The sequence below is a fragment of the Haliotis rubra genome, unplaced genomic scaffold, assembly GCF_003918875.1.
Source record: "Haliotis rubra isolate DU_JTF1 unplaced genomic scaffold, ASM391887v1 Scf2242, whole genome shotgun sequence".
Classification (NCBI taxonomy): Eukaryota; Metazoa; Mollusca; class Gastropoda; order Lepetellida; family Haliotidae; genus Haliotis; species Haliotis rubra.
In genome coordinates, this window is record NW_025766273.1 from 9,030 (window position 1) to 22,275 (window position 13,246).

The 13,246-nt window shown below is 43.0% G+C and overlaps 2 protein-coding genes and 1 long non-coding RNA gene across 3 annotated transcripts; 1 reads left to right on the forward strand and 2 right to left on the reverse strand.

Moving 5' to 3' along the window:
- Window positions 1-2,424: 2,424 nt before the first annotated feature.
- Window positions 2,425-4,663, reverse strand: LOC124277613 (ankyrin repeat domain-containing protein 29-like). Its single transcript, XM_046713337.1, has 2 exons — window positions 4,657-4,663; window positions 2,425-2,822 (listed from the first exon to the last, which is right to left on the reverse strand). The coding sequence occupies exons 1-2, from the start codon at window positions 4,661-4,663 to the stop codon at window positions 2,425-2,427; spliced, it is 405 nt and encodes a 134-aa protein (XP_046569293.1).
- A 76-nt stretch (window positions 4,664-4,739) lies between these two features.
- Window positions 4,740-12,270, reverse strand: LOC124277614 (fibronectin type 3 and ankyrin repeat domains protein 1-like). The gene is made up of 4 exons (XM_046713338.1): window positions 11,703-12,270; window positions 6,402-6,473; window positions 5,938-6,018; window positions 4,740-5,463 (listed from the first exon to the last, which is right to left on the reverse strand). The coding sequence occupies exons 1-4, from the start codon at window positions 12,166-12,168 to the stop codon at window positions 4,859-4,861; spliced, it is 1,224 nt and encodes a 407-aa protein (XP_046569294.1). The 5' UTR covers window positions 12,169-12,270; the 3' UTR covers window positions 4,740-4,858.
- LOC124277615 lies at window positions 9,745-10,832 on the forward strand. The gene is made up of 2 exons (XR_006898872.1): window positions 9,745-9,908; window positions 10,257-10,832. It is a non-coding gene; the product is annotated as an uncharacterized LOC124277615 (long non-coding RNA).
- Window positions 12,271-13,246: the final 976 nt, after the last annotated feature.

The following is a 13,246-nucleotide window of genomic DNA, read 5'->3' on the forward strand; positions in this document are numbered from 1 at the left end:
TGACAGCAACTGTAGTTTGTTTCTGGGGGTAGTCTAGACTGGGTATTCCCCCTGACACCAACTGTAGTTTGTTTCTGGGGGTAGTCTAGACTGGGTATTCCCCCATGACACCAACTGTAGTTTGTTTCTGGGGTAGTCTAGACTGGGTATTCCCCCTGACACCAACTGTAGTTTGTTTCTGGGGTAGTCTAGACTGGGTATTCCCCCATGACACCAACTGTAGTTTGTTCTGGGATAGTAGACTATTCCCCCATGACACCAACTGTAGTTTGTTTCTGGGGTAGTCTAGAACTGGGTATTACCCCATGACACCAACTGTAGTTTGTTTCTGGGGGTAGTCTAGACTGGGTATTCCCCTGACACCAACTGGGTTTGTTTCTGGGGGTAGTCTAGACTGGGTATTCCCCCTGACAGCAACTGTAGTTTGTTTCTGGGGGTAGTCTAGGCTGGGTATTCCCCCATGACACCAACTGTAGTTTGTTTCTGGGGGTAGTCTAGACTGGGTATTCCCCCATGACACCAACTGTAGTTTGTTTCTGGGGGTAGTCTAGACTGGGTATTCCCCCATGACAGCAACTGTAGTTTGTTTCTGGGGGTAGTCTAGACTGGGTATTCCCCCCTGACACCAACTGTAGTTTGTTTCTGGGGGTAGTCTAGACTGGGTATTCCCCTGACACCAACTGTAGTTTGTTTCTGGGGATAGTCTAGACTGGGTATTCCCCCTGACACCAACTGTAGTTTGTTTCTGGGGGTAGTCTAGACTGGGTATTCCTTTTCACTTACGTTCTGTATTGTATTCAGTGGCAACAAATATAGCTCAAACACACCAGTGTAGACAAACAGCTCGAATGAATAGTAAATTTTAATATCATCAACACTATTTGAATGGCATCCAGGGGGGTGATATCATCAACACTATTTGAATGGCATCCAGGGGGTTAATATCATCAACACTATTTGAACGGCATCCAGGGGGTTAATATCAACACTATTTGAACGGCATCCAAGGAGTTAATATCATCAACACTATTTGAACGGTATTCAGGGGTTTAATATCAACACTATTTGAACAGGTAACTAAGACCATCAGTCATTTGTTTTTTAAATATGTGAAGAACTCAGGGATGTGTGTGCTGCAGCTGAGTGTTAAACACGTGCGAGGTAACTGGCGTTTCATGCAGACCTTACGTGAAACGGGATTTTGTAAACACTGTCAAATAGGGGCGGTGGGGTAGCCCAGTGATTGAAGCGTTCGCTCGTCACGCCGAAGACCCGGGTTTGATTCCCCAAATGGCTACAATGTGTGAAGCCCATTTCTGGTGTTCCCCGTCGTGATATTGCTGGAATATTGCTAAAAGCGGCGTAAAACTAAGCTAAGTCACTTACTCACCCTCTCACTATCAAATATAACGGAAAACTCACTTCGGCGTTTGTGTTTGCCTGCCCCCAAGACGATTTAAAGGTTATCCCAAGGTTATAGGCGAGGTTCTATTGGCGACTTGACAAAAAAACCATCCCACTGATCCCTAATTGGTTATTTTTCAAATTCAGTTCAACGGGTAAATACCCGATATTTACATTTACAGCATACAGTAAACGATGCCGCGAATGGCGAAATCGTCATGTGTCAAAAATGGCCAGATTTACGATGTACATATTTCTTACTGGTCATTTCAGCAATTGTGGTTTACATAAAAACAGTGTGTTAGATCAAGAAACAGAGAACTGGGGCAGATATTTGTCTTTCTGGCATCCAGGGATTTATATAACTGAGATGATTTCGGTGATGATTGTTTTCAGTTTAATTTTGTATACCGTGCGTTTAGTCAATGTAGAAGGGGTACATTTCCCTGTGGCACTAAAAGGGTTAAATCTCAGCAGTAATCAGCTACATATGTCCATTCTTCCTTTGTTAAACGACACCGACCACATGGTACTTGACTAACACTGTTTGTGTTGTCTGGCACGATGCCAGCATTGCGCCGCTGTCTGTCCTATTTGGCCGAGAAGACGGCCGGCACCTCAGTGTATATCTGTGACGTCACCAGCAGTGTGACGTCACTGTCACTGTACAAATGGCGCCATGTCAGCTGAGGTCACAGAGTGCAGCGACATGTAAACAAACAGTTTGTTGTTGTCGGTTTCACAATTCGCGATATTCTCAGAACAAAATTAACACAGAATTATGTTTAGACGGGCGAAGTTTACGTACAATCACTCACCGTTTATATTTACACTCACTTCACAATTTTCTTACCTGATCCTGCGAGGCTACAAACACAACAAATGACAAAATGTCTGAAAATACATTCAACAAGTTTTATTTATATTCAGGAAGAAAATCGTGAACACGACTGAACGGCGCACACCTCGTCAGTGTCAGCAACGACATGTGACCCGTCGCTGTCCACACCGACACCGACTTCAGTGTCCACCACGTGACACCAGGAACTTCACCACTCGCGGATGTCCATAGCGTCTCGCCATGTAGACCGCTGTCCGCCCGTCGTTGTTCCTGGCGTTGACGTCCAGCAGGTTCCAGGACACGATCAGCTTCACCGTCTCCAGGTCTCCACCACTACAGGCGCAGTGAAGGACGTTGTCACCGTCACTGTCCACCAGCGACACATCAGCCCCTCTACCCACCAGGAACTCCACCACATCGCTGTGTCCCTTCACTGCTGCCTCCATCACCGGTGTCCAGCTGTCCCATCCTCTACTGTTGACGTCCAGCAGGTTCCAGGACACGATCAGCTTCACCGTCTCCAGGTCTCCGCCATGACAGGCCCAGTGAAGGACGTTGTTACCGAACTTGTGTAAGTCTACGCTAGAGTATTAATACTTGAGTTAGTCTACGCTAGTGTATTAATACTTGTGTTAGTCTACGCTTTTGTACTAATACATGTGTATGTCTACGCTAGTGTATTAATGCATGTGTTAGTGTACGCTAATGTATTAATGCATGTGTAAGTCTACGCTAGTGTATTAATACTTAAATGTCAAGGCCATCTATGGCCGACAAGTGAGTATGATTGCCGATGGTTTTGGAGAAAATGCCTGCTTACTTTCGAGGAAATGATTTGTAGATGTTGCAATAAGTTTTAAGACCCGTGGAATGCCGCTGCCGATCGAATCTAGCCCTATATAGGTGCTGTAAACGTGGCTGGAATTAATAAACGAATTTAAAAGGTGAGTTTTTGCTGTCTTCGGTGATCCATGATTTTGGCTTGGAATTGCGGAGGTAGCTGTTTTCGGTGAGTCGTGGCGTATAACTTTTGAAATAATGATCCGATTGTGACCATTTATAGCTCATTTTGTAGGGAAATCATCTCGCTTTCGATCAGTAGGCCTCGACGGGGCCTTAAAAATAGTTTACGTGGTGAAATCTAACTTTGATTGAGGAGGGGGTGGTTCCGTCGTTACATCCCTTTCCTTTTATATAGTACTAGGGTAGGGTCTATATACCTATATGTCTTTCTAACGCTGTTTCTAAGCGTGACACGCCCCTGTGGTTACAATGACATCGTGTAAAGCCTAGCGGAGTTACGCCCCTCGTCTCTATGCGTGTGTCAGTTATGTCAAGCCACAATATATACTGAATGCATAACGTTGTCAGATCATTCCTCGCACAACGTTCACTTTTCAGACTTGTGTCAGACACCTCGACATCCAGGGGCTTGATATCATCAACTATTTGAACTAGTAACATCGGGCATTATTGATTGTAAAATGTATGAGGAATTCAAGGTGTGTGTTTAGAGCTGAGTGTTAAATATTTGTGATGTAATTGGCGTCTCATGACCAGCTTACGTGAAACATGCTTCAGTAAACACTATCAAACATAACGGAGAGCTCACTTCGGCGTGTGTGTTTGCCTGCTCCCGAGACGGTCCAAACGATTTCAGGGTTATAGGCGGGGTTTCAGTATACTCATTGGCGACTTGATAAAAACCACATACCACTAATCACTAACTGGCTATTTTTCAAATTCAGTTCAACGGGTTAATATCCGATATTTACCTTTACAACATACAGTAAACGATGCCGCGAATGGCGAACTCTTCATGTGTCCAAAAATGGCGAGATTTACCATGTATATAATTCTTACCGGTCATTTCAGCAATGTTAGATCAGGAAACAGAGAAGAGGGGGAAGTGTTTGTCATTCCGGCATCCAGGGTTAACAAATCTGAGATAATTTGGGTGATGATTGTCATGTGTTTGATTTTGTATATTTTGTCACTACAGAAAGGGTACATTTCCCTGTGGCATCAAAAGGGTTAAATCTCAGTAGTAATCAGCTACAGATGTCCATCCTTCCCTTGTTAAACGATACCCAACACATGGTATTTGACAAATACTGTTTGTGCTGTATGGCACGATGCCAGCATTGCGCCGCTCTCTGTCCTATCTGGCCGAGAAGACGGCCGGGCACCTCAGTGTATATCTGTGACGTCACCAGCAGTGTGACGTCACTGTCACTGTACAAATGGCGCCATGTCACTGGGTGAACCCTAAGCTCAGTCTGAGGTCACAGTGTGCAGCGACATGTAAACAAACAGTTTGTTGTTGTCGGTTTCACAATTCGCGATATTCTCAGAACAAAATTAACACAGAATAATGTTAAGACGGGCGACGTTTACGTACAATCACTCACCGTTCATGTTTACACTCACTTCACAATTTTCTTACCTGATCACGCGACGCTACAAACACAACAAATGACAAAATGTCTGAAAATACATTCAACAAGTTTTATTTATATTCAGGAAGAAAATCGTGAACACGACTGAACGGCGCACACCTCGTCAGTGTCAGCAACGGCATGTGCCCCGTCTCCGTCCACACCGACACCGACTTCAGTGTCCACCACGTGACACCAGGAACTCCACCAGTCGCTGACGTCCCTCGTCTCTCGCCTTGTCGACCGCTGTCCGCCCGTCGTTGTTCCTGGCGTTGACGTCCACCAGGTTCCTTGACACGATCAGCTTCACCGTCTCCAGGTCTCCACCAATACAGGCGTAGTGAAGGACGTTGTCACCGTCACTGTCCACCAGCGACACATCAGCCCCTCTACCCACCAGGAACTCCACCACATCGCTGTGTCCTCCCCCTGCTGCCCACATCACCGGTGTCCTGCTGTACCGTCCTCTACTGTTGACGTCCACCAGGTTCCTGGACACGATCAGCTTCACCGTCTCCAGGTCTCCACCATGACAGGCCAAGTGAAGGACGTTGTTACCGAACCTGTCCACCAGCGACACATCAGCCCCTCTACCCACCAGGAACTCCACCACATCGCTGCGTCCATACCGTGCTGCCTCCATCACCGGTGTCCTGCTGTAGAATCCTCCTCTCGTGTTGATGTCCACGTGACCCGCTGCCAGGATCCGCTTCACTGTCTCCAGGTCACCGGCCTTGCTGGCGGAGTAGAGGCGGCGGCCTGCTGCTGGTGATGGAGTCGCTGCAACACAAAGTAAACATCAGACATCTGTGTCACACATCTACAATGTCTTCACCATGTTGATACGTGACTCGGACATTGCTGCATCGTTTAAACAATTCCATCATGGCTGACAACAATACAACATGGCGGGAATGTCAACATGTGGTTTCTGGGATAAACGATGGTGTGTTTAATACAGAACTTTCTGTTAGAGCCAGAAGTTGTAGCAATATTTTGTGTTTGGCTGGAGAGTGTTGATGTTTGTTGAACTTTACAAGTTGATAATGTCAGTACAACTGTTGTTTGGTTTTAGGGTAATAAGATATAACGTTGGTTTATGTCACAGTGTTTTGGTTGAGGTTTGACGCCACACTCAGCAGTATTCTGATGGTCTGATGGCGACCTCAGCATAATTATCTGGAATCCTGTGACTGACAACATGAACGTCGATCGACACCACTATTCTTCCCGTCTGCTGGGTTTTCCACCTACCGTGGGAGTCTTGTGTCGTCACTGGCGTGGGTGGAACCGTGTTGCTCGGTGTCAGATCATCACTCACGTCGGTGGTCGAGGCTGAAACAGGGAATATGTTGTTCAGAAAACTATACATAGCACACAAACATTTCTACTGCTGGCTCCGTTTTCGCCTTTCCACATAATGTTTCGCCTTTCAGTGTTATGTATGATTAAATTCTAAATACATATCTTATGAAAGAAGTATTAAATATGTATCATTCAATTTAACTGAGATAATTCTCCATCGAGACCGCATGTCGATACAGGAAAAGAGTAACACTCCCTAATTATTTTAAACAGTTTGAAATCCTTCCTTAAGTGGCAGTTTGAAATCCTGTGACCTCAAGTCAGAATCTCCACGGGTATATATATACTCCACTCTGTTAAATGGACGGAGAATTAAGGACTGACGTCCCTGTCTGCTGGGTTTTCCCACCTACCCTGTAGATCAGAGTCTTGTGTTGTCACTGGCGATGGTGGAACCGTGTTGTTCTGGGTCGGGCCAGTCGAGGCTGAAACAGGGAATATTATATTCAGAAAACTATGCATAGCACATAAGCATTGTTATTACTACTGGCCTCAGTTTTCGCTTTCCACAATGTTTTGCCTTTCAATATTATTTGTGGATAAATTAATATGTGGATAAAATGTGTTATAGCAGAAGTATTAAATATATATGGTTTGCTTTGATTGTTTCTCTGCAGGAGAGAAAAAGAACATTTCCTACATATATTTTTACAGTTTGATTCAGTAAGTGTAATAAGCTTTGTACTGACTGTGTCCCAGCAGCTGAGATGCTCCTCTTTGTTGCAATGTAGTAACTGAATAGATTGTTATGCTGTTTTGAAATATAAACATGAACAGTGTAACTAAAGGATCTGTTTGCCCTCAGGGTTAGGTTAGGGTTAGGCTAGTGTCAAGCAAATTCTACGGGTACTTTAAGTATAAACATATTTACATTATTACACTGAAAGAAAACAATAAATAAACAAACAAAAACATCTGCACTTAAACCTAATTATAATTCCTCTTTCTGGAATGACCCCCTTTTTTTTAGTTTGAATTCATTAACCGTAACTGGAATTTCAAAAATGTCTTTCCTTGATGTCCCCATTATAGCTGTTTATTTTTGTACATGGTATTTTAGGCAATTCCATAAATTCTAATGTGAAGCAGATTTAAAGTTTAGTATTCAATGGAGGGTACACTCTCTCATCACATTGGGCACACATTTGAAACTAAACAAAATTTGAAACGTTGTGGACAAAAAAATCACAGATATCTGACGAAAGAAATATTCATAAATACAACTTAAGCATCACATATTGATACAAAATGCATGAAATAGTTACTACATAGTGAAACAACAGCAAACGACACGAACCACTGATAATGCGGTTTCGCCTTTTGACTTCCTGTTTGTGCAACACAGTTTAAATTTAGTCACAAAGTGTCAGGCAAACTTTGTCCAGCGCGCAGAAAATGTCAGCATACCGAACGATGGCGGAAGTGCAATTCTCACACAACTACTATCTGAGGCGGAAACTGCAGCTGACACAGCCATACTTGTCGATGGAAGCAATGTGCTTTGATAAACAACAAGGGTACAAACACGTGAAAGTGTGTGGTGGTCAAGATAGACATGTCGCTGTCCGAGTGATTAACATTCTCCGTCTGTTTCAATATTAGAAATAACGAGAATAAAGCGTACTTGCCCTTCCATAATTTATTGTTTTTTTCTAAATGTTGCAGAAATGCATGTGTTCCACATTTAAGGTTTCATTGTTAAAAAGCAACTCTACAGGTCTTCATTGTAAACCGATTTTAACTGATACGTTTCACCGTGTGCTATATAGCGGGGTGTATTTCAATGCAATGCAACTATTCATTGACGCAGAATAAAAAGAAATGAAATACAGTGTAAATTAAATATTTGACCGGAAAGATATAAAACATTCTCATAAAGTCTTCCGTGACAGAGGTAAATGCAATCAGTCAAAGCATAACGCTAAGAAAGAGCACATTATTTGATCAAATATAACAAGTCTATCAGGTGAACCGCTGCGTTGTTATGTTTACCCAGACCTTCCATCGTCCCCGCCGGTGACAGGCTAAACACAGGTCTGGTGTAAACATTGTGTGAGCAAGCACTTGGTTCCTACAACATTCATACAGCTTTACAGTAGACGTACGATGTACATTTACACTATTTCATCAAATTTCCTAAATCAGTTAAAAAGTAGAAACTGAGACACTTACCCACCAATAACGTCCTAACACGAGCGACTCATCTAGCTATGAAATGCCTTGACTGGCGACACCACGACCGCAAAGCTGCCAGCTATGACGTCATTGTGACGTGTCTGGCTAGGAGCATGGCAACGTTTGGCGCTCGACTGCTTGGACTGATTAACAACTTTGTATGGAAATATTTGTAATCGTTCCATGTTAGCCCTCCAGTTTTATCAGATCAAAGCAGCATATTACAACACATTTCGTGTTACCTGTGGCATGACATGGACGACAATTGTATTATAAGCATATCGGATGCTTCTCTGGAAAGAGTTCCTTCCGTTTCCCCAACCCTAACCCTAACCTAAGTTATGGACTTTTAGTCGTTTTTGTGATTTCTATAGTAATTGTTGTGTTAGGTTTTGTTAATTATTTTAGTATATATTAATTAATAAATATTATTTGGGATGGGGGAAAGGGAGGAACTGTTACCGCCTCCTTAATTCACCGATTGTTTGTATCACAAAACTCCCAATACACTGTATTTGTTTAAAAAAATATATATGCCCCCTTTGAAAACACGTCATATGTAGATATCATTCGACGTCAGATGCTTAGATGTAAATAGCTACGATCATTCTGTGTACGTACTTACATTGAGCTTATAATGAAAGACAAACTGTGTTTTTCTGAGCCTGTTGTGCTAATTGTAGACAGGTATTCCCCAACTCAGTCTAAGTGTGAGATAGATACCGAGATATTTATGTTCAGATACAGTGTCCATAAGTTGTTCGCCTATTCAGAATACCATATGGGAGTATGGGAGACCAGTGTATGTATCTGGAAAGTTGGGGGTCAATCAAGTCGGGTATTATAGTTTGGGGCTACATAAGGACTGATTTGAAAGTTGGGAGATTGCAACCAATTGCGTGTGTGTGTCAGGTTGGCTGGTTTTCCTGGATATTCAACTGGTGTGAGGATTATAATATTATGTTATGTTGTAGTTAGAATATGTGAATGAATTGTTTATACAGTCGATGAACCTTTGTGTCGAACACTGATAACCCGATATCTCGGATGTGTCGATATATAACATCTCGGTCCCGGCAAAATCCTTCATATTTTATCATTATTCAAGCTCTTTTAACTTGCTACGGATGTCTCGATATTTCAGATATCTAGATATAATTTCATGGTCCCGACAAGCAAAATTACCCTGTTAACTCGATATTAATAAGAAACTCGGTATTCACCTACCTTTCATGGGCAAGTATCACTCTGAACTGAAGTTCTGTCTACATGTTTACACACGCTGCGGCATGAATCAAAGAGATACGGTAGTGTAAACTAATTAGGGCAATTTGAGTTGAAGGTCACTTGATTAATTAGGTTTAATTAAGAAGGAATTTATTAGGAAGTACTCACTGTTACCACTAAACACTACTGATAACGGATTATAGTTTTCAATCAAAACATACTGAGAAGCAATGAGGGGATTGTGCAATCATGTGACTAGCATGTGATTGTTGAGTTGTTTCTAAATTGCGGACTGAGAAATACGGATTAGGAGTCAATGACAGTGACATTGATAGTGACGAACCAGCCCCACCCTTGCCAACCCTTCTCCAAGCCACCGAGACCCTGGGTGCGTTCACAAGATTTGTGGATTCGAGAGATGGAGGGCGGCTGTTACAAGCACTTGTCATGCATCAAGAGTGATTATCTACTATCGCTTTCATGCAACCACCAAATACATTGAGATTTAATGTCATTTCACCTTATAATATCACCGTATCTCTGATTCAATATATTTCTTATAATTAGTGAGGTTGATAATATGATGGAATTGTAATGTATATGAAAACCTTTTTTTTATAATGTAACTAAGATGGTAAACTGACGTAATATAATAATCAGTCAGCAGATCACGTGTAATGTGATAGTGTTGTGCATTAAGTGTCGGTAAAACAGCCCTGTAGACAGATCCTGTGTGTGTTAAGTATATGTGTCCATATAGTGTATGTGTAAAGTCACCAAGTACATGGTGTGCTTTCTATATCCAGTGTCCGGGATAGATATACTCCGTAAGGCTTTCCGCCGATCGAGAGGGATCGACCCTGACATGCCGTCTGTGAATCTGGACTTTTGACACCTGAGTGTTTTGGGAGAGTGACATGCCGCCCGTGAATCTGGACTTTTGACATCTGAGTGTTTTGGGAGAGTGACATGCCGCCCGTGAATCTGGACTTTTGACATCTGAGTGTTTTGGGAGAGTGACATGCCTCCCGTGAATCGGGACTTTTGACATCCGAGTATTCAGGGAGAGTGACATGCCGCCCGTGAATCTGGACTCTTGACATCTGAGTGTTTAGGGAGAGTGACATGCCCCATCCATTAAGGCTGTCCCAACCGATCAACATAGACCATACCGGCAGGCCGCCTACTGTGTAAACTGCACAGGATAAAGTAAATATGCGTTGGATGTAGTTGGTCTGTATATTCCATTTAATGTATATATTATATCATATGAACTGTTGTGTGTTTCTTTAGAAAGGCCTTTGTAATGGTGTTACATTTGGAGCGTTGATGTGAGTGTATGTGAATGGTGAGGTATGAGGTACGTACTTGGCTAAGTAGGGGAAAGAGAGTGAGTGTGTTTGATGATTGTGAGAATGAAGTTAGGAGTGACAGCATATATGAATCATTGTGATCAGGGCATATTTAGTTAATAGATTATATTAACTTTTAATTTTCGGGGTTATATTTACTCTAGTATGTGACACTCTGTAATCAGGCAGTCTGTAATGTGTATATAATATGACTAGTGGAGTCATTTATATACGAAATACCCAATTTGCAGTCAAATAAACTCTGTGCACGACATGCACCACTGGCATGTCCTGTTAACTTTTCAAATGCACAATAAAATCTACGTTGTACGTATCAACAATACCCAATGCCCTATATGAACACATATCCAATAAAATAGATGTCCAATCATCATCATGTTTACATGCGCAATAAACCCTATGCTGACATGTCATGTGAACCCTATGCTGACATGTCATGTGAACCCTATGCTGACATGCCATGTGAACCCTATGCTGACATGTCATGTGAACCCTATGCTGACATGTCATGTGAACCCTATGCTGACATGTCATGTGAACCCTATGCTGACATGTCATGTGAACCCTATGCTGACATGCCATGTGAACCCTATGTTTGTATGTGCTGTAATCACATAGCCTTAGTGATCACAAATTTTATTGGTCAATAAGCGTTTGAAATATGGGTAGTTCGGAAATGAAAGGTTTCCACTAAAAACAAAGAAAGTTTACCTCCAACATATTGTTTCAAAAGCAGAAGACACATACTTAGTACGTATGCAGGATGACTAAAACAATTGGCTAAATTGTAATGAAATGATAACGTTAAACGTATATCTTTGGGTTGGAATATCAAGATAGAATTGTAACCAAGCGAATAATCTCTGTAAAAAGTCTCACCTGCAGTAGTTCCAGGATACGTCGTGGTCGATGTCGTGAGTGACACCTGCGACAATGACGATGTTGTCATCGAACCCTCATTACCATCAGTCTCTTTAGCCTCATCCCTCACCACACAACAACTCAAATTCAGTGTCATCAAGTCCCTGGTAAGACCTGTGATCTGTTGTTTTGTGGCAAAAAGATCTTGATTGGTCGGATTCAGTTCAGATATCAGCATCCTGGCATCACGCAGATCAGCTGCCGTCTTATTCATCTCGTCGCGTAGTTTTCCAACACTCTCGCTGTACGTGTCTTTTTCCTGTCGAACATGTTTCAGCTCTTGAGTTATTACTCTCAGTTGCGTCTTGGTGTTTTGTAAACTGTATTTCAGGCTGCCAACTTCAGCTAACACCAGTCTCATCCGTCTAGCCAAGGTACTCCTCTTGTTCTTAGCTTGAACAGTTACAAATTTCCATGTTTTCATCTCCTCCTCTATCACTGCCACTCGATCAGCCAAGGTTGGACCACTGCGAGCAGCCTGTACGTCGCTGACACCTAGGACAACAAAATCAGGAAAACAAGTGTTGAGATCTCCATTGTTCTAGTGAACTTCGCAGACACGCAGCTAGGAATACGACTGCCTCGCCGCCGGGTAAACGGTTTTAATATAGCCCGACTCAAGTGTTTGGCGGGAATGTCAGCTCGCGGAACCACACGCTACACCAGTAGTGTGCGTACACGTGGCGTCATAGCAACCGACATGGCGGATAACTACATGAGATGGATATGCAGTGCCATGTACCCAGCAAGAACAACACTGCTCGGTGTATTGTCACTGTTAACGTAACGTCACATATATTGTAACACTTGTTATAGTTGGTATTACACTGTCTCAGTGAAGGACAGATTCTAGTACTTTTGTTGAGTTGAGTGGACAGAAGGGTACACAGGGTGTATTGATAGCTTTCGGTCGTGGGAGTCGTGATAATTTTCACTTATCAGAGGGGTGCACACGTTCCAAGGCCTAGGGTACCAATTGTACGACTTTCAATCTTGAGGAAGCCGCGATAGATGAGAGGGTTAGAGGGCTGACTATGTGTACTGGCGATTAGGTGCCTGACTATGTGTACTGGCGATAAGGTGCCTGACAATGTGTACCGGCGATTAGGTGCCTGACAATGTGTACTGGCGATTAGTTGCCTGACTGTGTATTGGCGATTAGGTGCCTGACTATGTGTACTGGCGATTAGGTGCCTGACAATGTGTACTGGCGATTAGTTGCCTGACAATGTGTAGTGGCGATTAGGTGCCTGACTATGTGTACCGGCGATTAGGTGCCTGACAATGTGTACTGGTGATTAGGTGCCTGACTATGTGTATTGGCGATTAGGTGCCTGACTATGTGTACTGGCGATTAGGTGCCTGACTATGTGTAGTGGCGATTAGGTGCCTGACTATGTGTACTGGCGATTAGGTGCCTGACTATGTGTACTGGCGATTAGTTGCCTGACTATGTGTACTGGCGATTAGGTGCCTGACTATGTGTACTGGCGATTAGGTGC

Bases quoted from the DNA above. Each gene is read 5' to 3' on its own strand.
- LOC124277614 (XM_046713338.1), bottom strand. From the start codon at position 12,168: ATGAAAACATGGAAATTTGTAACTGTTCAAGCTAAGAACAAGAGGAGT. The intron at 6,019-6,401 runs GTAGGTGGGAAA...TCCCTGTTTCAG, and splicing joins ACAAGACTCTGATCTACAGG to CCTCGACCACCGACGTGAGT. The intron at 5,464-5,937 runs GTAGGTGGAAAA...TTTGTGTTGCAG, and splicing joins GACGACACAAGACTCCCACG to CGACTCCATCACCAGCAGCA.